Here is a 22,729-nt window from a genome sequence, read left to right on the forward strand (position 1 = left end):
TGTACATTATATATTAGCATTCTGCTGACTCTCTAATTCACAAAATGCTCATATTTGGGAAGACGTACGCCTCGAAAATATATTTTGTAGTACCATTTTATTCCTTAAGTACAATAAAACTATATTGCAATACATCAACAAAGGGATAAAAGCACTATTGTGAGTGAGTTTTCTGAATCGATGAATGGACACATAAATGTATAAATGTCTCAGTACAGTATTCTTGTTCACACTTGACGTGTTGATCTTCATTTCCTACATCACGTTTTTGACAAAGGGTCAGAGGGACTGAAATGTTGAGATTTTTTTTTTAATATAAATTGGTGATGCTTAGAGTAATGATAGATTTTTTTCTTTTCAATGTACATCGCGTTGTTCAAAGCTGTGCATACTTAAAAGAACATTTACCTTTTTCTTCTTACTCATGAAAAACTACCAAAACCCTTTTGAGAGAGGGGGGTTAGTATGATGGTCCCACAGAAAGCTAAAATATTTTTGCTAAATTTTCATGAACAAACAAAGGTGTATGATATTTTCTGTAGATTTTCTTTGGAGAACACTTTTTGTGGCAGACGTACAGCGAGGGATTTAACCGTTTATTGAACAGACTTTATTCGAACATTCTCCGCACTTTTAGCAACTGTCACCCATCAGTGACAAATCAGCTGTGTTTAATGATTGCTATCACTTGTCTCTTTGCTTCCTGTTTGTAGACTGGGCCTCAGTTCAACATATTGTATGCTGTTTAAGTTTTCCCATAGTTAAGGATCCCACTGTGCACATTTGTCAAACCTTTATCTCTGTATGAGAATTCTTTTAGTTGACTACTACAACATTTGGTTTTAAAATAAAATTGTTAACGCAGATCTGGCAAGTCTGACTTTTAATTTTACAGATTGCATGCTATCAGTGTTTTAAATTGTCAGTGATAGTGTTTGATTGACTAAATAGGATTGTGTAGTAAGTCACTGGATTTTAAGAGACTTACATGAAACCTCTTAAATAACATGTTGTCATCCTGCCATTGATTTAGTATCAGTTACGCTGTGCAGATAAACTTACATGGTATGGTATACAAGATGTAATGGCATGGTCCTGTATTGTGTTGCAGGTGTTCTGCAGTCAGCTTATGAGCGTATAGCCTTTTCCCCACTGCACAACTGTATTTGCTTCAAACTGTATTCGCTTCTCAGAGCATCGATCTTCCTCTCCCCTTGTGTCCACACGAGCCAAACTGTTGCTCCACCCTCTAAAAGTCGACAAAAGATGTGCTATGTGATAAGCCTTCCTCTGCACAGTGCATCACGCTGCTGTTATATTACTACAACTAGAGCATTTGCTTTTGTTTCAAATTCGTCAGGAGAGCCCAAATTAACACCCTCCTTTGTTTGCATCCCCATAGGTCGAGCTTTGAGGGCTGACCATTGACTGTAAGTCTAACAGGCAGACAGACAGTAGGAAGCGTGTGGGCTGTTACAGGGATACTGTACTGGAGCTGTCCGTGGTGCTGAAACCTGCAACAAAAGGGTTTGCAGCAATGTCAGGCGCTGAATTTAGATCTTTGTGTCCACATTTCTGATTTCTTGAGTGAACGCTGAAAAGGCACAGACCGTGAGTGCGCGTGAGGAGAGAAGATTGCTCGTGGTCTTTATTTGTCTCATGTAAGCGTAAAAGTGGGATATAATCTCCTGTTGAAAACGCGGGAGGAGGGGAACGTGCAAAAAGCACCCAAAAATGAGCCAAGTTAAGTCCGTTTTTTCTTCTTCTCTCGGATGAGGGTGACACTGTGATGATGTGGCGTAAAACACGTTTGCGTGAACGAGTACTCTCAAGGCACGGTGTTTCTCCGCGAGGCGATGTTTGACTTCAAAATGCCATATTTAGGAAAGAAAAACGCTTGATCGCCTTGACTGACTGGGGCGAGGACGAATGGCGTCCTGTGATTTGTGGAGACGCTCGAGCCCCAGCGAGGACCGCGCTCGAGCCAATGGCAGCGAAGAGCTCGTGTGTGCATAAGCGGTGGATGGGGCTACTCCGGGTATACTTCCGCGTGCAATGCGTGTTCATGTGTAGGTTGAATGGATGAAACGGAGGGATGCGGAGAGGTATAGGCATGCTGTGATACGGCCCTATATATTCACCGGCAGGACTATCTTCCTTTTAAAGACAACCTCCTCCTCGCATTGGTTTCCACTCAGTGATGTCGCGTATTTGTGTGGCGCACCTGTAAAGAGCGAGACAGGCAGAAGCCGGCTTTTTTAATTATTTGATTCCTTTTATTTCTTCTGTTCTTTTTTCCTTTTGTTTCATGCATTTGCTGAAAGGAACTCATTTCTGTGTTTTGATTTAATAAATATTTCATTTCCTCATTTTATCTTGTTTGTGTTGGCTTTTTATGTTTCTAAGTTTGAACTAAAGAGAGCGGAATTCATCCTTTTACGAGCTATTGGCCAGGTGTTGTCATTCAGAGATTGTTTGCCCTAAAGGACGTCCATAACTTTCGTTTATAGAAACGGTAAGATATTTTTTCCACATTTGCTCATTCACCTGAATCATTTTAAATCGACATGTTCTCCTTTTGTCAGCTCTTTGAGGACAGTGTGTGGATTCAGATCATGCCGCCACTGTAGACTCGGGAAGCTCATTTTTTTTGCATGTAAACGCGACAGGAAAGTCACCGTGATGCAGTCATACTTCCTCTGATGGTTTTCTACTCTGTATTGCGGCGCCTTGGCATATCGTGCACGATAGGGCAAGAAGCCGATCTCAGCACATGTGCTCAAATCTCTTAACCATTCAAGCTGCAGACGTGGTCGAGCGCATTTCTGGTACTAGTCCGAGGAAATATAGGCCTTGTTGGAGTGCTGAAACGTGAGATCCGCATAGTGGGTTATTTTTCAGAATCTTAGGTAAAGCGTTTTGACATGGGAAATATGAGCTTCAATACAGTGTTTTACAATTGGCGAGTTTCACATTAATACCAGAGTTGGGGAAAAAATAGACAAAATGGGGTTTTCTCTAAAATGACTGTTTCATATAAAAGTAAACTTGTATTTTACTCAAAGCGATATGTATGCTATGTCAACACATGTCTAAAATCAGAGGTGGTTTAAACGGAAGGGGTATTTTAAAGAAAGCTTCAATTTGAATGTAAAACAGCCTGGAGGGCTTAAGATTGAGTGTAACTCTAAAAGGGAGTAGTACTTTGCTATATAGGTTAAGTGCACCTTGTGTGTTATGCTACTGGAAGTTTCTGAACTGTGTTTTTTGTTCAATTTTGCTATTATTGACATATTTTAATGGAGTTCTTCAATTTCCATGCAAGGTGGATTTTGTGTTGTGTAGACAAGTCAATGTCACATCACAGCTTTTATGATTCTAACCCTTTTTTTTATGCCACAATCAATTTATCAGCATTACAGATTCATGATTTACTTTAAAATTAGGCAACATTAATTTATATTCATGTCATTATCAGATCTGAATCTGGAAAAAACAATAGCCTGTCAATAGGGCTAATTAATCCTTTAACAGAAACGGACATTGTATTAGGCTATTTATTCTTTCATAAAGCAGCAGAATTAAACTAGGGCCTGTCTTATTTTGTTTACCTCTGATCACTGTGGACCCTATTAGCACTAATTGGCAGTTTAAGCTCCAGCTGTGTCATTGTTTTATTTTAAGAAGAATTTAGCTTGAATGGTACTGATTCAGGAACAGAGCTACACCTGCCGCAAATCAATTAGTTAAAGGTATTTCCGGGTAAGAGACCGGGTCTTTGCTGATTGGCTGAGGGTCTGATTAGTTTACTTAGGGTGGCCGCGTTCCCGCCACCGCCCCCTTTCACTGCTGCGCAAAGACTGCAACCTAGAGCTTGATGTCTGCACTTTACTCAATAAATACCCGCAACGCCGATACAACACCTCAAGGTAAGACTCCAGAGAGGGGATAGCAGTAAAAAAAAATTAACTGTAAAAAATCAAGTGTGCATAAATACATTGACTAAGAAAGTGCTCTGAACAATGCTAGCAGCGTTGAGGAGAAGCTGCACAGGCAGGTCAGCGAGTCACATGTTGCCGGTGTGAAAACCTCATTTTCAAATTCAGCCTTTTAGCTTGATACAATGCTGCACTGAAACGCTGGGTTAGCAAATCTAACCAAGTGCCTAGTTTACGTCTGCATGTTAATAGTCCGACAAAAAAAACGCAATTTTTTTTTTTTAAGACAACTACGCCGCTTGCTGGTGTAACTGCTTAAAACGTGCCGCACACATGGGGAAGCAGTTTGACCAAATTAAAGTACAAATGCGTGAACATTTCTCCGGCATTTAGCATTAGCTACAAGTAGGCAGATGTGTTATGGGAGATTTTTACATCGTAATTTACACAGCAAAGTGTGCGTGTGTGCGCGCGCGTGTGTGTGTGTGTGTCGCGCGCGCCACACAGGTGTCACAGATTAACTAATTAAAGAAGGCAGCTCCTCGAGCTATCCCCCCTTGTATCTGCTTCACACTGCAGTTCACCTAATTAGCAACACCATCACCTAGACCAGCTACCTTTGAACCTTTTAAGAGGTTTTTTTTAATTCAGGTCCATTTTTTTTTTATAGATGTTTGCAAAAATGCAGCACGTGACTTTACTTTTACTGCTATAGGGAGTAATTATCATTATCTGCTCTATAGATTTAAAACAGCACAGTTAGAAGACCACATTTTTTTCTTTTTAATATTTTTACACACTGGTAGTTCTTTAAAAAAAAACGTTTTTCCATCGTGATATTTGTCACAATAATCATAGCTTACTGCCTGTTCACATTAAGTTGTGCATAAACTCATACAGTGTCACTGTTAAGTTGTACATGTCAAAATGTGTCTTTGGACACTGTACTGTATGTTGATGTAAACAAACCGTCTGTGACTCAGTTTAAAAACAAATGTAAGACCATATGAAAATGGGCGTTTTCATAGTGCTTTAATTGGTTCTAGTGATTGAAATGTCTGGTCTTTAGTGTTGAGCATGTTAATATTGTTAATATTGAAGCCACATATGTCAGCTGTGATAAAAAGCCTTCAGAAGTTAATAATCTTAGACAAAAAAAAAAAAAAGATAACCAGAAGCAGCTCTGAGCTTGACAAGTTAATTTACCAGGAAGTTTTGGACGCACTGGATGCTTGTGTTCCTGTGGGGTGCAGAGAGACATGGACAACTTTTGAGGCTTAAAAGATGTGAAACAGGCGATTGCATGAGTGTGGGGATTTTTAGTCATTTGTTCCTTTTCAAAATGATTGACAACCAAACATGCTCGCTGTAGCATGTTGACTTTCATGTGCTTGGTTGATATTTACATTGCAAATTTTTCTTATGATTTTGATTTTTTTTTTTGGTGACAATCGAGAAATGTTAAGGACAGAGTGGAATAGGGTTGTCATTCTGTTGAAATGCAATATCTGTTGTCAATCTAGATGCCTGTACTGCCTTTTGTCTGAATCATCTGATTTGTATTTGTGCTCACAAAATGTTGATACTTTTTGTAGGCAATAGACTGCTTTTGTGTGAAAAAGAGGTCCTGAATCATGTATGTTAAGAGCATGATCAGATATTACATTTAAACTTGTGTGGCAGATTTCACGACAGCTTTTGCTTTGGTATGACTTGGAGATCGCCTCTTGTTCCTATTTCTGTATTTCTGCTCCTTTTAGGCTTTTTGCCTCCTCACTGTTCTTGCCACTTCCACATTATCAGCAGCCTCTGTGCTCCTGAGAGGGACAAGCGATAAGAGCGGCTGTCTTTATGTATTATTGAGCCCACACGTTTGCCTTTCTAAATAAAGGCTGCTGACAGAGTGACTAAAATGCAGGACAGTGAGTGAACTTCCAAAGGCCACATCACTGCACTCTGTATAGAAATGTGTGCTGCTGGCAGAACTGGGTTAGCATACAGTGGGTGGCTTTAGCAAGGGAAAAAAAGCAATTTTGTCCCCTTTGTCCTTCTTAAATGTCTGTCCCATCCCCCCCGTCTTCTCCCCGTGGCCTCCCCCTCTCCAGTGATCGAGTCTGGGAGGTGGATGCTGCACAGGACTGTTTATTCAGTCCTTATTGTGTGTTGGCCACAGGGTGGCCCTCCCTCTGCGTGTGTGGGTCATTACTGCAGGACAGCGCTGCAGTGTTCCTGTCACTGCATCCCAGCTGCTGTTATAGATCAGCACACATCATGCTTTATATAGGCGTTATGTAGTGTGTTTTATGTTGGCTGTACAAATGTGTAGGCCTATCCCTGTGAGAAGCAGAGGGAGTGTGAATATACCGCGCAGTGTTTAGACATTATAGACATGACTTTCTGATTAGGAACTTATTCAACTGAAGCTCACAGCATCTTTGTTGTGCTAAAACCTGTGGTAATGAAACTGCCAGATTTAAATGTCAACCTTTTGTGCTGAGTTACAAATCAGATTTGTTCACTCTCCTGAGTTTTCGATACTCTGAATAACTTGAAGTGTTTTAAGTTGTCATTTGTAGAGATGGGGGGGGTTTTGTCTTGCACCACAAGCGATTATATCAGATAATGCAGCTTTTAGTTTTAAATCTTCATTTTGTGTCACATACACCTCTGAGAATATTCAATTCTGTCTGATAGTTGTCCTCACTCAATCTGTTCTTTGTTTATGTTATTGTTTTAGGAAATTGTAAGAGTCAATACCATGTTCTCGTGGCTCTAAGCATTAAATATTATATGTAACACGTCAGTAGATAATTAAATCTCAGCAGTTTGTGTCTTTATTCACAGTTTGGATTAAATTGCTGGTAAATGAGTAGAGTAGTCTTTTTTTTCCCCAAGCAGCAGTGACATGTTGTTTATTGACATTGGCTCAGAAACAGCATATAAAACCAGAAAGACTAAAAAGGGCCTCTGGTCACAAGTCAATATATAGATAAACACGTGTTCCAGTGTCTACAGCTGCACAAGCTACCAAACTTTTTTTTCGATGCGCTCAGTTGTAAATATAATGTCTTTATACAAACAGAATTATTTCTGTCTTTAAAGATGGAAGTATAAAAACGTGAGCTTCTCCCCTGGAGGCAGACTGCTGATGTTAACCTAACGTCAAATCCCTTCTCAGTTTTTGATTGGCTGAAAGGCATATGAGGGAGCTGCTGCTTCATGACCCCGCTGTAGCTTTACACCTTCAGGACCAACGATCAAAAAATAATGAAGACTGCATTTATGTTAATATATTTTGATAGATTTAAATGTTAACTCGCAAACAAAGCTGGCTTCCTGGTATAGTACAGCAAATAAAATGCTGCTGAATGCTTTATTGTATAACAGCGTCAGCAGAGACACAGCAGAGTTCAGCTCAGGCACACGAAGAGTCAGCATAGAAATCTGCCTTTAAGGTAAAAAGAGACAAACATGGGACAATTTAAGTGTTTGTTTAAGAACTCTATAAAAAAAGGATGTGGTCTTTTACCTGCTCTTTTGTAAAAGGTCTTGAGGTTATGGATTGCGCCATACAAATATAGATTGATTGATGAAAGAAACTATTTCAGGTGTATTTGTGCAGGAGATGCTTTGTTTAAAACATACCTCTAACTCATACTAAACCATATGTTTTTTTTGCTCAACTCCTTTACCTATAATATCTAAAGCATTTGGGCTAATTTTTCAGTATTGCATGTTGTAGCATTTGTACACTGCAGTGTGTGGGTAGACTAGTCACATCTGTGTTTCCAGCTGGGATATTTTGAACCGTTACTTGTGGGCTTTTAGTTTTCAAGGACAGGCCGTGCATGTCAGCATGTGCACTCTGGAGTTCTTCACTCTGCAGCTTGTCACGCATACTTGGTCAATTTAATCCTCTGAGGAGCTAGTAGCAGAGATTCGTGCCTCCTCACTTTAAGTGCTCAGTGTCACATCAGTACACGCTGATCTCACTGCTGGCTTCAGGTTCATCTTTGAGAAGTTCTGTAGTCAGTCAGTTCTGGAAACAAGAAGTTTTTCTCTTCTGACGTGCTCCATGTATGACGAAATGTGAAAGACTTAGCCCCAGTTGATCTCTTGCATACTGCAGTTGTTGTTTGTCTTGTGTAATCCCTTAATCAAATGGAGTTGTTCATGTGCTCAGGTTTTATCAAGGCTGCAATAGAATGAACCTGTGCGGTCATACTCTAGAAAAACCGGGAAAATAAAAACCACCATCAATGTCCAGACTGACTGACTGCAGATCTTTGTTAAGCATTAGTGCTTAAAGAGTCCATTTAAGTTTGGAGCAAGCTGCCCATAAAGCACAAATCTTTTTTAGAAATCAATACTTGCAGAAAAGGAAGTCAGATTTTTTTTAAAAATTTTTTCTTCTAACTACAGTAGATTTCTTTATGGCCTTCAGAGTAACTGCTGTTAATTGAAACTAAAATGGCAGTCTTAGTACCCTCAAGTGGCAGCTGGGATTTAAATACATGATTCTGATTTTAATTAAGAGCTAACAGGGCTCGGAAACCTTTTGTTGTAAGAGAGATCTGTCTCTAACGTTGAATAGTAGCTGAACGAGTAAACCGAATAAGAGCTGCAACTATTGATTATTTTCGGTGATGGTTAATACATTTTAGATAACTGTTGAAACAGTGTCATAATGACACGATCACATTGTTCGATTAGCGAGTCAAACCGTATTCCTTTCTAAAGGTATAATCAGAAACAATACAAATCAAATGGGTGAAGCTACGGACAAACAGTGCTTCAGTGTTGTTTGATAAGTGATCTAAATTCTGGATTAAAAAAAATAAAAAATTTGCAGCTGAGTTTATTAAAATCCCTTGAAGCGATTAATTGGTTTAGTTATGTAAAGGATACTGGTAAGAAACATTAACAGCTTGTGATTGAATCTATATCAGTTGATTACATCTGTACTCCAGTTGAGAGTTTGATCAGCTGTGAAATGTTTCTACCCACTCAAAATCACTTTTCCATGTAATTAATTAGCACAATCAGTGAGCTGCTAAAACAGAGCCAGCAGCACCAGCTTCAGAGGTTACAGCACGGCATAAGGAGAAGACACAAAAAGTAGTAAAGCAATGACAAAGTCTGGAGTGGACCTCTCGCATGTGAAGTATTGTAAAAGGCTTCACTGTACTGAATTCTCTTGCACGCTGCTGTCATGTGATGATGTATCAAAGTTGAGCTTGTAGGAAGGTCAAAAGAAATCCCTCCGTTGAATTTGGGATCTCTTCATAGTCGCACTGCGTGCAGAAGCTCTTCTCTCCCTTGTGAGACGTCTGTGTGATTTTAGAGTACCAATAACTAAACACGATACACTGTAATGAGTCCTTAAAGGCAGCCTGCTCAGTGGGGTAAAACTGTGGAGGTGGATGGGTTTATTTTAGCAATGATGGAGGGGGGGGGAGGGACCTCGTGGTTTTTATCTGGGCTGGTTCCTGACGAGAAACTGTGAGGCAAGGCCTCTGGGGAAACAAGATGCTCCGCACTCAAATGCGTGCACTAAGAGGAGGCTGCTGGCTGGCTGCACACACTGAAAGCCCCAACTGATTTTTTTTTAAATTCTTTTTTTTGGGGGGGGGCGTGTTGCCAAGCTTCCTCCTCCAAGTGTTTATCTAATGAAATATTTCTGCCTTGTGGCGCTATCTCAGGCGAGACCATAACCAATGCTTTGTACTTAAAATTAAAGGTGAAACGTATGATATTGAAGTAAGTCATTTTCTTCATCAGCAATATGTTCTCACATGAACTTCTTCTCCCCCAGCATGCACCTGGGCGAGGCTGCATGTGGAGCCCATAGCTGCTTGGCATATAAGAAACTGGCTGAACCCCACTTGTGTTTTTGAAGTATGCGACTTTGTGCCCTCGTTGTTGAGTTCATGTGAGCAAACCGCAAAAAAAGTTTAGGTGTAAAAATCAATTCTTAGTTCTGTTCATCTAATATTTGTATTTGTTTGTTTTTGTGTTGGCCCGTAAAGTTTAGGACCCTCTCAAAGTGAGCCGAAGAAACCTGCACTGATGTTTGTGAACAGTTTTTATTATACTGGCCTTTCCAGCTTCGCCTACATAGTTTTATTTTTCATCAATTGAAGTTGATGAAAACTGTTGAGAGAACTTTAATTTGTTGTTCTTTCAACAAAAAATACCCTCCGGGAAAATCTGTATCTCTCCAACTTTAGTTTTAAGTTGGTGTGTTTTTTTAATTTTTTTTAATGCAACATAAAATACTGTTTTATATAATCACCTTTAATGCAAGACACAGCAGTGAATCATATTGGGACGCTCACTATCGTCAGACGGCTACTGCTTGGAGTATATTTCTTTGTCTACTTCTTTGCAGACGAGCTACAGATAGTCTGTTGTAGTTGAATTGGTCCTGCAGTCTGAGCTGCTGAGGGTTCACTCTCCTTTTTACGAATACTGGAACATTCTTTGTGTTGAGCATTAGGATTAGAGATACTTACTTGAACAGATGCAGAGTCGCTCACAAGATGTAAGACTGCACACGAGTATGATTGGCACCTTCAACTGCAGACATGTTAGAGACGTCTTTAAGTAGGAACTTTTACTAGCCCATTGACTGTCCATGTTGAGACCCAACGTGACTATCATGTACACTCATCTAGTTTAATTTAGTGAATGAAATGTATTTGTGGTAATTGGCCTTTTGGGTTGAAGCTGTTTGCTGTCAGGCTGTAGTTTCTATTTTTGCTTTGGTTATGTTGTCATGGGTTTTGACTTTGGCTTTGGGACATGAATCAAATGAGTCATGCACTTGCACTGAAACACTCGCAAAGCATTTTGTCCTCAGCCCATTCAGACAACAGACGACAGGGATGGTAATATACATATTACAGAATAAAGGAATCGATCAAATCTACAGTATGTACACCCTGTTCTCCCCAATCTGCAACCAAGGTTGACCTGAAGGTTTCAACTTTTCTGCATAATTCAGTCATCCTTTAGAGTTTAATCTAGAAGTGTCTTTTACATGTGATGAATGAGGCACATCAGTGTTGTATCATCTTTTCAAATAATTCATATATTCTACTCTTTTGTTTAAAAAAAACAACAAAGACAATAAAATAGCAGATAATTCAAAAGCAGCAAATTTAAAAAAAATAACTGTCATGTAACTCTGATGCTCAACAAGTTTGCAGGAATCACAGTTATTATGATGCAGCAAGCGGTTAAGTGATGCTGCTGGAGTGATCGTTCATATATAGTCAGAAAAGTGTTAGAAATTTATTTTTTTTGACAGTTTCCTATCTGCTACGTGGCATCATACAGAATGAATGGGCATACTTTTTTTGTACATAGAAACGCGTGTGGATAATCAGATCTCAGAGCACTGTGAACATGACCGACTCAACCAGTGAGTTTACCGTGGACCGATCGCAGTGGATCCACAAAGTAAACGTGAACCTATCTGAGAGTGTCCTGAGGTCACTGTAGTTGCGAGCTTTATGTGAAATGGGAGTGCCTAGATGAACAGCCATGAGTGGAATAACTAACCTGTAGCTGATCTCTACTCAGCCACTCTGAACGCCTGTGTTGCCATGTCTTTGACAGTTTAGTTGGAGTCTTTGTCTCATGGCGTCAGTGGGTGACGAAGAATAAACAGATTCTTCATGAATGTATGAAATGTTTGATGGTCCATTACAATCTTTATTTGCCAATACATCTCACCCTCAACATTTCTCGTGGATAGTTTCTGCACTTTAAAGGGATTATAAAACAAGAGAGCTGTCGGGTAACTTTTAATTACCTGCACTGCGCTCTTCTTCAGTTATATTTCTGCTATGTAATCAGGCAAAGCCTGCCGATTCTCTCCACTGACAAGCTGTTTCTTTGCGCTGCTATTGTCGGACATCAGACTGATATGTAATCAAAGCAGAAAGATATCTAATTTCTTGATGACTCACACTTAAGTACATTGTCATTTTTAGTCAGAATATGACAGTAGACAGTCATCAAGCACACTCACAGAACACCTCCAGCTTTTCACACTTGAACAAGCTGAGGTTGTAATTATTTTCTAATCCAGTATGAGTCCAGAACAGATATACAGCTGTTTGAGCTGCAGTTTGTACTTCCACGTGTGTCGTGTACATCATGATGTCTGACAGCTGAGCTGCTTGCAGTGCCGTTCATAATTAACAGCCATAAAAAGCAGCAAATGAAAAAAGAACCGGCTTGTTGAAATATTGAAGGAGGTCCTCTACAATCGTGACAGCTGCACCGACTTAAGTCAAGATTCAAAATAATAATCTGACAACAATATGACTCAAGACAAAAGTAGCTCGCTAAATGTGTTTTAGGATTATAAAGGAAATGTCAGGAACAATTTGTGATCATCACTCAAGAATGAAGGGAATATTTTTCGACATGCGTAAACTTCCACAGTGTGAAATCACCGGACATTTAAGACGGCATGAGATTTTAGACGCAACTCTGTGCAATCAAGACTGCGTCGCAAATTAAATCTCTTCTTTTGGCTCTCTGAAATAAGAGATGAGAGAAGCAAAGATAAATTGTTTTAATGTATACATTATCCATCTCTCTAGCTGACGGGGGGGGGGGGGGGGGGGTAAGATGACCCCACTAAGAAATATTGATCAGTTATATTGACTTCTTCCAATTCATCTGACAGTTGCAATGTTGTTTTCATCACTTGAGTAGAGAAAATCAATTCACATTTCAGATGTTGCAAGTTGACATTTTCACAAGAGGCAACCAGCAAAGTGAGTGGAGTTCACAAATAGGACACTAAATGATGAGTTATTTGTGTGGTGTGTTTTTAACTTAAACTTCACATAATGCAGGTTGATTAGCGCCCAAAAGTTAACGTTCATATTGGTACAGTGAAGTGAGTTAGACCCCACTGCATCTGATGCTGCTTAACATGGTGGCTCTGTCTGATTCTTCCAGGTAGACCATCAGTTGTGCCCTTTCATAAAATATTCTCTTCCCATCATGCTGTAGTCACGTACATGCAGGGAAATTCCTGACTATGACCCGCTCATACTGGCCCAGTTTAATAAGAACCGCCGAACCACAGAAATCTGATCTGAGCAGTAAACTGCTTGAGTTAAAGACTTTCTGTCATGATTTCTTAATGATGTTCTCAGTGTGGATCTTCTGTGTGATGTGTTTATCGTAGCCATAATATAATCTGAACCCCCTCCATTCTCCCTCGGCTCGTTTGTAACGGTTTACTTGCGTGATACCTCAGAGCTTAAACTTCAGCAGATCAATCTAATACAAGAAAGATGACTCGGCAAAGTAAATTAAATTCACTTGAAATTGGCCAATGGGTATTTATCAGGAAGTGAAAGGTCCGGTCTGAATGATTTGGAGCTGTGTCGTTGTCACATTAGAAGAAAGCAGGGGGCGACGACAGTTTCACGGCTGGTAATATCAGGCTAGCTAAAACTCAAAGACAGCCTGGGTGTGATGATCCCTGCTTTGAATACGCCCCGCTGTTGTCTGGTTGACTGAACAGATTTGACAAACACAGAAGACCGCAAGCTTAAAGTAAACCTGTGCTAAGATTTGAGAGACGCATTTGATCCAAAGTTTGAGCTTCTCTCTCAGCACTGGTCAAACCGGGCTTATGTGTACCTTCATGCTTGTCTTTGTGTGGCTAATTCCCAGCTCTGAAATCAGGGAAAATGTCAGGAAACTATATTTATAGCCACATTTTTATGTCCACTGTGTTTCTGGACCTCAGGTCCTTAATCTCCACTGATATGTGTCTGTTTGCTCCAGTTTTTGTCCTGTTGTGCACACAATGTTTTGTCACTCGGTCTGACTGAGAGGGCGTTGTCCACTGGAAAAATTCTGTCACTGTTTGCCCTCTGCAGTGAATATGACTGTTGAATTGCTGTTCCCCTTAAAGAGTGTTTTTTTTATACTGTTTGATGTTGAGACTGGATATGTTTTTGTCCTTGCCTTTTTGCCATTTTCATAGTTGTGTCCCCTGGCTTTTTATCCTTCCTCGTTGATTTTGACCATGTTAATGTTTTTTTTTTCTTCTTCAAAGTATGAGCATGTTTACAGTCGTACTTGGGACACTTTGTGTGCTACAGGCTGGATACAATGATGAAAGGTTCAATATAACTTTAGCTCGAAGTGAGGAATCTTTGCATAGCTTTTTTATTTGCACTTTCCAATGTCAATGATCATCTCTTTGCTGCCCTCTCATCCATGTTGCTGATTGCCATTCCTCATGCTTATGCCAGTATTGCTGTCTCCAGGTGTTCCTCCTGTTTACACCAAACAGAAGATTCTGTTCCTAGTTAAAGCCGATCTACATGGGCAGCCAGTTGACAAAATACAGCATCCTTCTCCTCACCCCTGCAATGACATGTGATCACCTCTGACTGTTGCTTTTATTCCTGTTGATCTAACATGAAGTACTTTTTTGTGTCCACATTTTCAGACGGCAACTCCAAACTAACATGGCAGTCAGACTGTGCGATGTGGCTTCTCTGCTTAGAAGTGGTTCGTGGGCGCCTGAGCCTTGGACTGGGGTCTGTGGCACTTCTTTTCATTTAATCATTCGGCACCTCAGTGCTCAGGCCATACCAATGTTAACGTCAGCTTTAACTTATATTCTGACCAATCAAACTGATCCCATTTGTCTGCATTAATCACAATTTGTATTTTGGGTTTTGGTTCTGAAAAGGTTGCCTGTTGTGGCCGTTTGTCTGTATTGGTATGGTCTCAACCTGTCTGCTGATGTGTTCAATCTTTTTTTTTTTTTCAATGACTGCATTATTGTCTCTGCACCAATTTGTAAAATAGTGAATAGTCTGGAATTATGTGCGCCGTGGTGTGATTATACAGATCTTCTCTCTTCACGTGATGAAAACGTTGACTTAGGAGTTCTCTTCATACATTAGCCTGTTCCTGCCTGCCTTAACTAATATCCAACTACCCAATTTAAATCCTGCTGTCCAGTGCTCGCTAACGGATGTCTGTAGGCCTCGTAAATCTAGTTTATATTGCCAAATGAAGCGTTATGCTTTACTACCTCAAAAGGTTTGCTACTTCCAAACTCCAACATTGCTCCACTAATAGTTTGTTAATGTGACAAATGAATGGAGCACATTTGATTTCTCCCTAGAAAGAGTCTTCATGGTAACTAGAAACAAAAGCAGCAGAGAAAAGAAACGAGCCTGAACATTGAGTTCTTTTTTACTCTTCAACTTTCTTTGATCCAGCCAGTAGTGGCTGTAATATTTCACAGCTGTTCATGTATCAGTGGTGAAAAAGTACACCTTTACATGACTGTATATGTTAAACCAATCTGTTTTAAAGGGAGATAACTTGTTTCCTCTTACAAACGGGAAGCTGTACTGTTAGTTATGCACCGTACATACAAATCATAAGGGAGCTTTTTGAGTACATCCCCTGCTTGATTTCTGGTTAATAATTAATGTAAATCAAATATGATTTTAAGGTGAAAATCACCAGTGAGCCATGTCTCCATGACAACAGTAATCTGTATGAAGAGAGTCCTGTTTTTTGAGTTGTGCTTTAGATGTTTTAGCTTGATTTGTACGTGGTCTTAACTTGATTTCTCTTTGTTTCTTTAGCAGGTAATTGCTGCCATGGAAACACAGCTGTCAAATGGGCCAACTTGCAACAACACGAGCAACGGTCCGTCAACAATCTCAAACAACTGCTCCTCACCTGTAGAGTCAGGGAGCATAGAGGACAGTAAAACTAATTTGATAGTCAACTATCTGCCTCAGAACATGACCCAGGAGGAGTTGAAGAGTTTGTTTGGGAGCATCGGAGAAATCGAGTCATGTAAACTAGTCCGAGACAAAATCACAGGTAACGCAACTGTTTGCTTTTTTTTTTAGCTTTTGCAGTTTTTGTAGTAGTTTTCTCACATTGATAGTAACATTTGAATGTTTCTTTTTCCCTTTGTCGTGATGCTTTTGATAGCTTGGTGAAGCACTGTGATTTGCCTCTTTTTTTTTTTTGGTACCTGGCCCAGCCGTCTATGGCTGGTTAACAGCACGTGGCCCAACATATACAGTACATTATTTCCCTCATGTAGACGATACCTGGGTGGGCCGCCTGAGTAAATTGATGGCTGCCAAAATATATTTATGACCTTTTTTTATTTTATACAAAATTGCTTGAGTGTGCAAGACAACGAGAGGAGAGAGAGTAGAGTGCGGGCAATAGAGGGAAGGGCGCACTCTCTGGACCTCATGGCACGAAAAAAAACCAAGAGAGCAGTATCACACAGGCTTCACAAGAAGAGAGAAGGTCCACTGTCCGAACACCCCTCATGTCTGTATTTAATTTACAGCAACTTGCTGCTGATTCTGTGCTGGACTCCTACAAATATCGATTAGAACTTTTCAGAATGCAAAATGTGTACTTCCGGTGTTTGGGTTTGTGCACGTGCGTAAATAAATTCAGCAGATTAAAGTTGCTTCTTCCAAAAACTAAATTAATTTAGAGGGGAAAAAACAATAATACAAACCTGATATTGAAATGTACCTAAAGACAAAAGAAAGGACAAAACAAAATGCCAATCTCATGCACATACACTCTCACCCAGGTATCTCGTCAGTCTGTGTGAAACACTGGTACATACTTTGCTGATTTAAGAGGTTTAGTCTCCTGCTTCCATTGAATCAGGGTTCTTACATTTCATGTGGCAATTATATTTTCCTTTTTTTTTTTTTTTTTTTTTTTCTCCTTTGTTTCAGGTGAAATGAGATTGTGTCCTTCTCTCCAGACTCTCTACAACATTAAACCCAAATATCGTGTCAGTTGGGCACTGCTCTTATTGTCCATGCCAAGAGCTCTTCAGTTTATGCATGCACAGCATGGAATATCCTCTTTGTCTGTTTGACTCCTAGCATCATAAATTATAACTCCTGACCTTTTTACCTCCAATGAATGCAGAGGCATTTATTTTGAAAGGCAGCCAATCATTCTGCATCTCATTATGAAGAATATATGGCCGTCTCTTCTAACAATCTATTTTAAAACCTTGCACGCAGCAGTATAACACTGATTTTAATTGCTGTTATACTGCTTTAATATGCAGCATGATACTGGTGCCACTAGCAAAATGGCATTTCCAAATCAAAAGAGGCCCTAGGGCAATAGATGGTGATGGGGGGGGGGGGGGGGGGGTCCATCTAAAGAGATATTTCTGTAGTTTTAATGCGGGCGTTTAACAGGATGTTAATTTTAATTGCACTATTATATCTCCTATGTCTTGAGCAGTTAGAAGAAGTGCAAATAATCTCAGGTTATTTTAATGCTGAAACATTGCGTCTGAGTCTTGTGGATTTTGTTATCTGCAGGCGGTTTTGTGGTCAAGGTTACCTGAACCTTCCTCCATCTGCTGATTGTGATGTGGCTCTGTGGCCTCTTTACAGACATGTACACCCACATCTGTTCCATTTACATTTGGTCCTGAAACTTAAGCAGCCTTTTTCAGGGGAACAGATCTTTCTGTTAAAATGTGGCTGGAGGTCACAGGGCTCTTACTGAAACACACCGTTGAGTTTAGAGGCTGCAGCTTTGAGAATCTGTCTTTATTGTGATGTCTTCTTTGAAATAAGATCCATAATGCACCCCAACCCACATTTGATTTTCCAATGTTAATGGTTCATGCTGTTCAATGTTTATATATCTCACCTTTATTCACAACTGCAAGCAGCAACTCCACCATTTGCCATGTCCTCCATGTAGATTACACTAAGCCATGCTTGTAGACTGCATGGTCCTGTGTATGTCTTCATTAGACCATCTCGAAAAGAAATTTATTCGAAGAGATGCTTCTTACATCTGTATCATTTGTATCAAAGTCTTAAGTTAGGGTTGGAAAAAGATCTGAAATCAAATTTGCATCTAAATTCTAAACACATGAATAATTTTTTAACTATTCCTTTAATGTCTGACTTTTTTTCAGCCAAAAAAAAACCTTTTTTTGTTTGTCTTGGTGTCAAAAGCAGTCTTGTTAGATGTTTGACAATGTAGATTATTTTTAACTATTGTTGCAACCCAATCTGTCAGCATAGCGCTGTATATACTAAATGAGTAGATGTCACTCAAAACTAATGAGAGACACTCCACAGGCTCTAGTTAGTGTGTATGTGTCTCTCATTATGTATTCACTGAATTGATACTTTTGTCATCCACTGATGACACACTGTCAAGTGTGTCGTCTTGCATGGAATAAATGTCTTTGTAAAGTCATGCAGGGCAGAAATACATGTGATTGCTAATGTATGAAATAGGTCGAGCTGATCTGACAAGTGACCCTCGTCTAAAATCAGCGCTGAGTGCAGCCTGCTGGGTGATTGAACATGAAAATGCGCGATATGTTGGAACATAGCACTCCCAGATAATGAAGTGCGAGGAACTAAATAAAACAAGTTGTTAGAAAGCCGCGGCCTTGAGTTAAGAAGGACTTGAGGTAATGCAACACGCCTCCATAATGAGGGGGAGTGCAAAAAAATGGAGATTGAGATTTATTCGGTAACATTGCTGACCTTGTGTGATGTTTGACTGAGGAGAGATTTGCTGAAAGCCCCAGGAGGACTTCAGTCTGCAGACCAGCAGTTAAAAAATCCAGTTTGATCTTTTAGTGGAAAGAAGTAAAAACAATGGATGACGAGAAGTTTTCCAATATGGCGCTGTGTGTTATCCAACTTTGCACCTTGACAGACACAAGTTAAAGTTTAATTTAAAATCACAAGTAGATTTAAGCAGACACACTGACCTCGAAGGCGTGCTCTTCTTTGGTGCTGACAATGCTCGGCAGTCCAGTCTCTTGTTTACAGTTTTGAAACTTTATCATTGACACTGAAGTGTTTCTTCAGCGTCAATGATCATATGTCAAGGCCATGAATACATTTAAGTCAAACTTTAGCTCATTAGTTTAATATTTTTTAACAAGGTGAAGTATCAGTGTAAAAGTTGCTGTGTCATTGTGTGCACATAACATTAACTTCACTGTGGGACTTCCTCTGCTCCCATGGAATAGTCTTAGTCGGGCCGTTGTTTGTCTTGCTTCATGTCCTGATAGAGAAAATCCGAGCGTGCTGGAGGTTTATTTATGCGAGTGTGCAGCTTCTCACTCCTGTGAAACATTTCTTAGAGCGCACCACAATTGTATGCATCTGTGAGAAGTAACATGTGTCGTGTTGTTTTCCAGTGTGCTACTTGAGCGAGCGTGTGACGTGGAGTTTAATTGAATCGTGAGACCAGTGAAGCTGGACAGCTTTATCGTAGTGTAATGTCAAATTCCTGATGTGTGTTCCAGTGAAACTACCAGAAATTTGAAAGAAATTGCTTTGACGTGTGTGCTCAGTGTAGCTTTATGTAATGGTTCCCAGTGCATTTAGTCTGTCAATATTTCAGTGTCAGTTGTTTGACTAAATCCTGCGACTGAGCTAGTTCCTGTCATTTCAGCCTTGTGATGCATTCAATGGTATGTGGCTGCATGGCTTGATGCACATGAATAGTATCTAACCAGCAGTCTTTTATACATGAAGCATTTTATAAATCCCTTTTTTTTTTTTTTTTTTTTTTTTTTTATCTGATCAAAGCTAGAATTGGGACAGGAAAAACTGACTTCAGACTAAGTTGGGAGAGAAATTAGGCCCTTAATGTTATTCAAAGCCTCCGAGTCATTTTTAAGGAACGATGCTCTGATTTCAATTTCGGCTCTACATAAAATCCCATCCCCTCCAGACTGTGTTGCTTTTGTCTCTCCCTTGGCCCTGTGGCAATGGATTTAAGCCAGCCTACATCTGTGTGCTGGTGCTACATCAGATGTTAAGTAATCACCAGAGAGATGCATGCTTCCTCTTTGCTTTAAATGTTCTCGCCTTGGCTGCTGCTGCTGCTGCTACAGCTTAGTCTTTGTGTGTGCGCGCGTTTCTTTTTCCTCCCACTACGGGCAGCCCTCTCCTTCACTGGAAACTGGGTGCAGCTCTGTGTTTGAAAGTGCATCTCATTACGACTCCTCTCCTCCGTAATGACAGCTGAAAGTGAACAAGTTGTTTATAATCAGAACATCTTAGAGGTCATGTTGATTTAGCCCAGACTTGACGTTTCCATATGAAGACATCACGATAAGGGCGTTGCGTACAGTGTTGTACAGTAGAACACAGGATGCACAAAGGCAGCGGGCGCTTTACCCTCCAGGCTTAAGTAAAAGTGTCATTTCACCAGCTCATTTCAAAGCACAGCATGTTTCTCCTGGCTATATCAGTCCCAGAGATGCAAGGTGAAATTAAGTTTATGAACCTTATTTGATCACAGCAGAACAACCCATGAGAGCACTTATTCACGGTGGTAAGATAGATCACAGCAGTTTGCCTCCATATAGGGTGTCAATGCTGCAAGCAATATTTGACACCCAGCTGTCTGTTTGAATTTTCCTCGCGATGCACAAATGAGTTTATGTGACATACTTTTAAAACGTGCATATTTATGTTTACAAAGTCTGAACATTGTGCAGCATGTCAAGCTAATGAATCTCACGGGAAGTCCTGCAGAAAACCCTCTGAGTTCAGAGGGTTTGATTCAGATGTCTGAACGATGTGATGGACAAGTGCAGACCTTTTAGATTCTCTATAAATAAACCCCATGCATCCTCAATCATTTCTTTGAACCTCTAATCACGTAAAGTCTTCAAACCAAGTTGTTTATGTGGACTTTTAATATGCTGAAGCAGCTCGAGCTGGTGAACTTGACCGGCAGTGGAATTGCAGAGGGACCCAGCAGTGTGGGTGGAGGAAATTGAATTGCCTCTGTGCACATAAAGAGTGGGTGTCAATCTATTGTACATTTTAGAGATAAACTGTGGAGGGAGGGGAACACATTGAGCTCTGGCTACTGCACTGTGTCAGAGACGAGCTGCTGGGAAAGCAGAGCGATCGGCTGTCGTTTTTAATGTGAGAAGTTTGACTCGAGTCATTTTCATCTAGGTTTTTTGACAAACACGTAATTCTTGAAAAAGAGCTCAAGACACAACAATGAAAGGGGATAAAAAAAAAACAATCAATCTTAACTCTTGTATTGTGATTTGTCTGATCAGATTCTTATTTTGATCTCAAAAATCCCGAGCAAGAGAGCCTGTCGATTTTTAAAAAACAAAACAAACAAAAAAAAACCCAGCACCATATCAGATAACCTCAAGTTATATCAGTCTGTATTCATCCGTCAATCAGGAGGAGTTTAACATGACCATTTCACAGCCTTAAAAAGCCATGATGTTTACACTGTCTGCATTTATATTTAGCATGCACTTTATTTTATTCAAGGTCTTGTGATTGCAGGGCAGAGCCTGGGCTATGGATTTGTCAATTACGTGGACCCCAAGGATGCAGAAAAAGCCATCAACACCTTAAATGGCTTGAGACTTCAGACCAAAACCATCAAGGTAAGAAGCAATCTATGTTTTCTATAAATCGGCTGACGGGCATCGACATGTTCATGATTTTTTTTTTTAATCTCCAGAGAGCGAGCTAATCAGGCAGTCATATCCCACTCACTGAAATCAGTTACCATTCATGACCAGAAGCAGAAATCCAACACATGCCTTTCAAGACCGACTCTCAGGGCTGGAGTCGAGGCATAATGAGGCAGGAGAAATGTGGGGTGGAAAGGGAGCCTATTGTTAATCTGGGCACATGCGGCTCTGCCTGGGCCTCAAGTGGAGCAGAACTGTTTCTATGGTTGCATGTGCTGTAGTACTGCTGTATGTCTTTACAGGGAGGTGGCTGCCATTAGCATTCATCAGGCAATGTAGCCCTCAATGTGCTGCTGGAAAATCTTATTTGCTGCGTATAGTACTGCAGGATATGAGGATGGTGGAGACGGATTATTAGATGTGATGTTTTTTGCGGTGGTCTTCCTTCTCACATCTGCAGAAGGGTTTAAGCGAAATCATCTTTGAGCAAACACACATTTAGTGATGAAAATGTCTGTTTGAATCGCACCAAAATGTGGGCTGCACACGGGATAATTTCAGTATTTAACGTTTGAATATCACGGCTGTAGCTGAGCCCACTTATCAGCCATACCTCTTCATTCTCATGAATCAAACAGAACACATCTTTTTCTCCTCACCCCATTCTCAGTTCATACCTCTGAAAGTAGAACGTGGAAACATCTTTATACATCACACCATACAAAATCCTCTAGCCTCTCTGTCAGAAGTGCAAATAAACCCAGCGACGTGGAGGAATATACTTTGCAAATATTAGCATCAAATGAAGTGTGAAGGTGAGACTTGGAGGGAGGGAGAGCGAGCGAGGCGGGGATGAGGAGAAGCAGGGGAGTAGCCTGGCCGTGGGCAGGGAGCGTTAGCCATCACGTTTGCTCTGTCAGCCTTCCCGTCAGGGCGAGAGTGAGAGAGGTGGGGCGGCCGTGTGGAGCTCTTATCGATGTGAGAGCACATGAAGGAATCCTTTTTGAAGGTTTAATTAAAGTGAGTAAATCCTTTTCTCACAACACCTTTGCATACGACTGCAGAGAGGGACTTTCTATAGGACAATTTAAGACTGTAATTAAATACAGTGGTGGTGCCATTCAGGTAATTGACAGTAGAGCCAGCAGAGAGGGAATCACAGGATCCAGGGGACTCGTTTTTCCTTCTCTTTGAGTCTCCGTATTAATCCTCCACACAACCATCAGCTGCATCGCTTCCTTCTACATTTTATTGTCTAAGTGTCTACATG

At 40.4% G+C, this 22,729-nt stretch overlaps 1 protein-coding gene across 5 annotated transcripts in view; it reads left to right on the top strand.

The window, feature by feature from the left end:
- Window positions 1–2,068: 2,068 nt before the first annotated feature.
- Window positions 2,069–22,729, top strand: part of elavl2 (ELAV like neuron-specific RNA binding protein 2) — a 28,898-nt gene continuing 8,237 nt past the window's right edge. Inside the window, exons 1-4 of one of the 5 annotated variants that reach the window (XM_079371213.1) lie at window positions 2,069–2,515; window positions 14,434–14,524; window positions 15,593–15,836; window positions 21,326–21,429. In XM_079371213.1, coding sequence (XP_079227339.1) covers window positions 14,453–14,524; window positions 15,593–15,836; window positions 21,326–21,429 — 420 coding nt within the window. In that variant the 5' untranslated portion in view covers window positions 2,069–2,515; window positions 14,434–14,452. Of the gene's footprint in view, window positions 2,516–3,767; window positions 3,930–14,433; window positions 14,525–15,592; window positions 15,837–21,325; window positions 21,430–22,729 lie in introns of those variants that run through there. The other 4 variants (XM_079371215.1, XM_079371214.1, XM_079371212.1 and 1 more) reach the window with 4 other exon arrangements.

The sequence above is a fragment of the Symphodus melops genome (genome assembly GCF_947650265.1).
Source record: "Symphodus melops genome assembly, chromosome: 20".
Taxonomy (NCBI): Eukaryota; Metazoa; Chordata; class Actinopteri; order Labriformes; family Labridae; genus Symphodus; species Symphodus melops.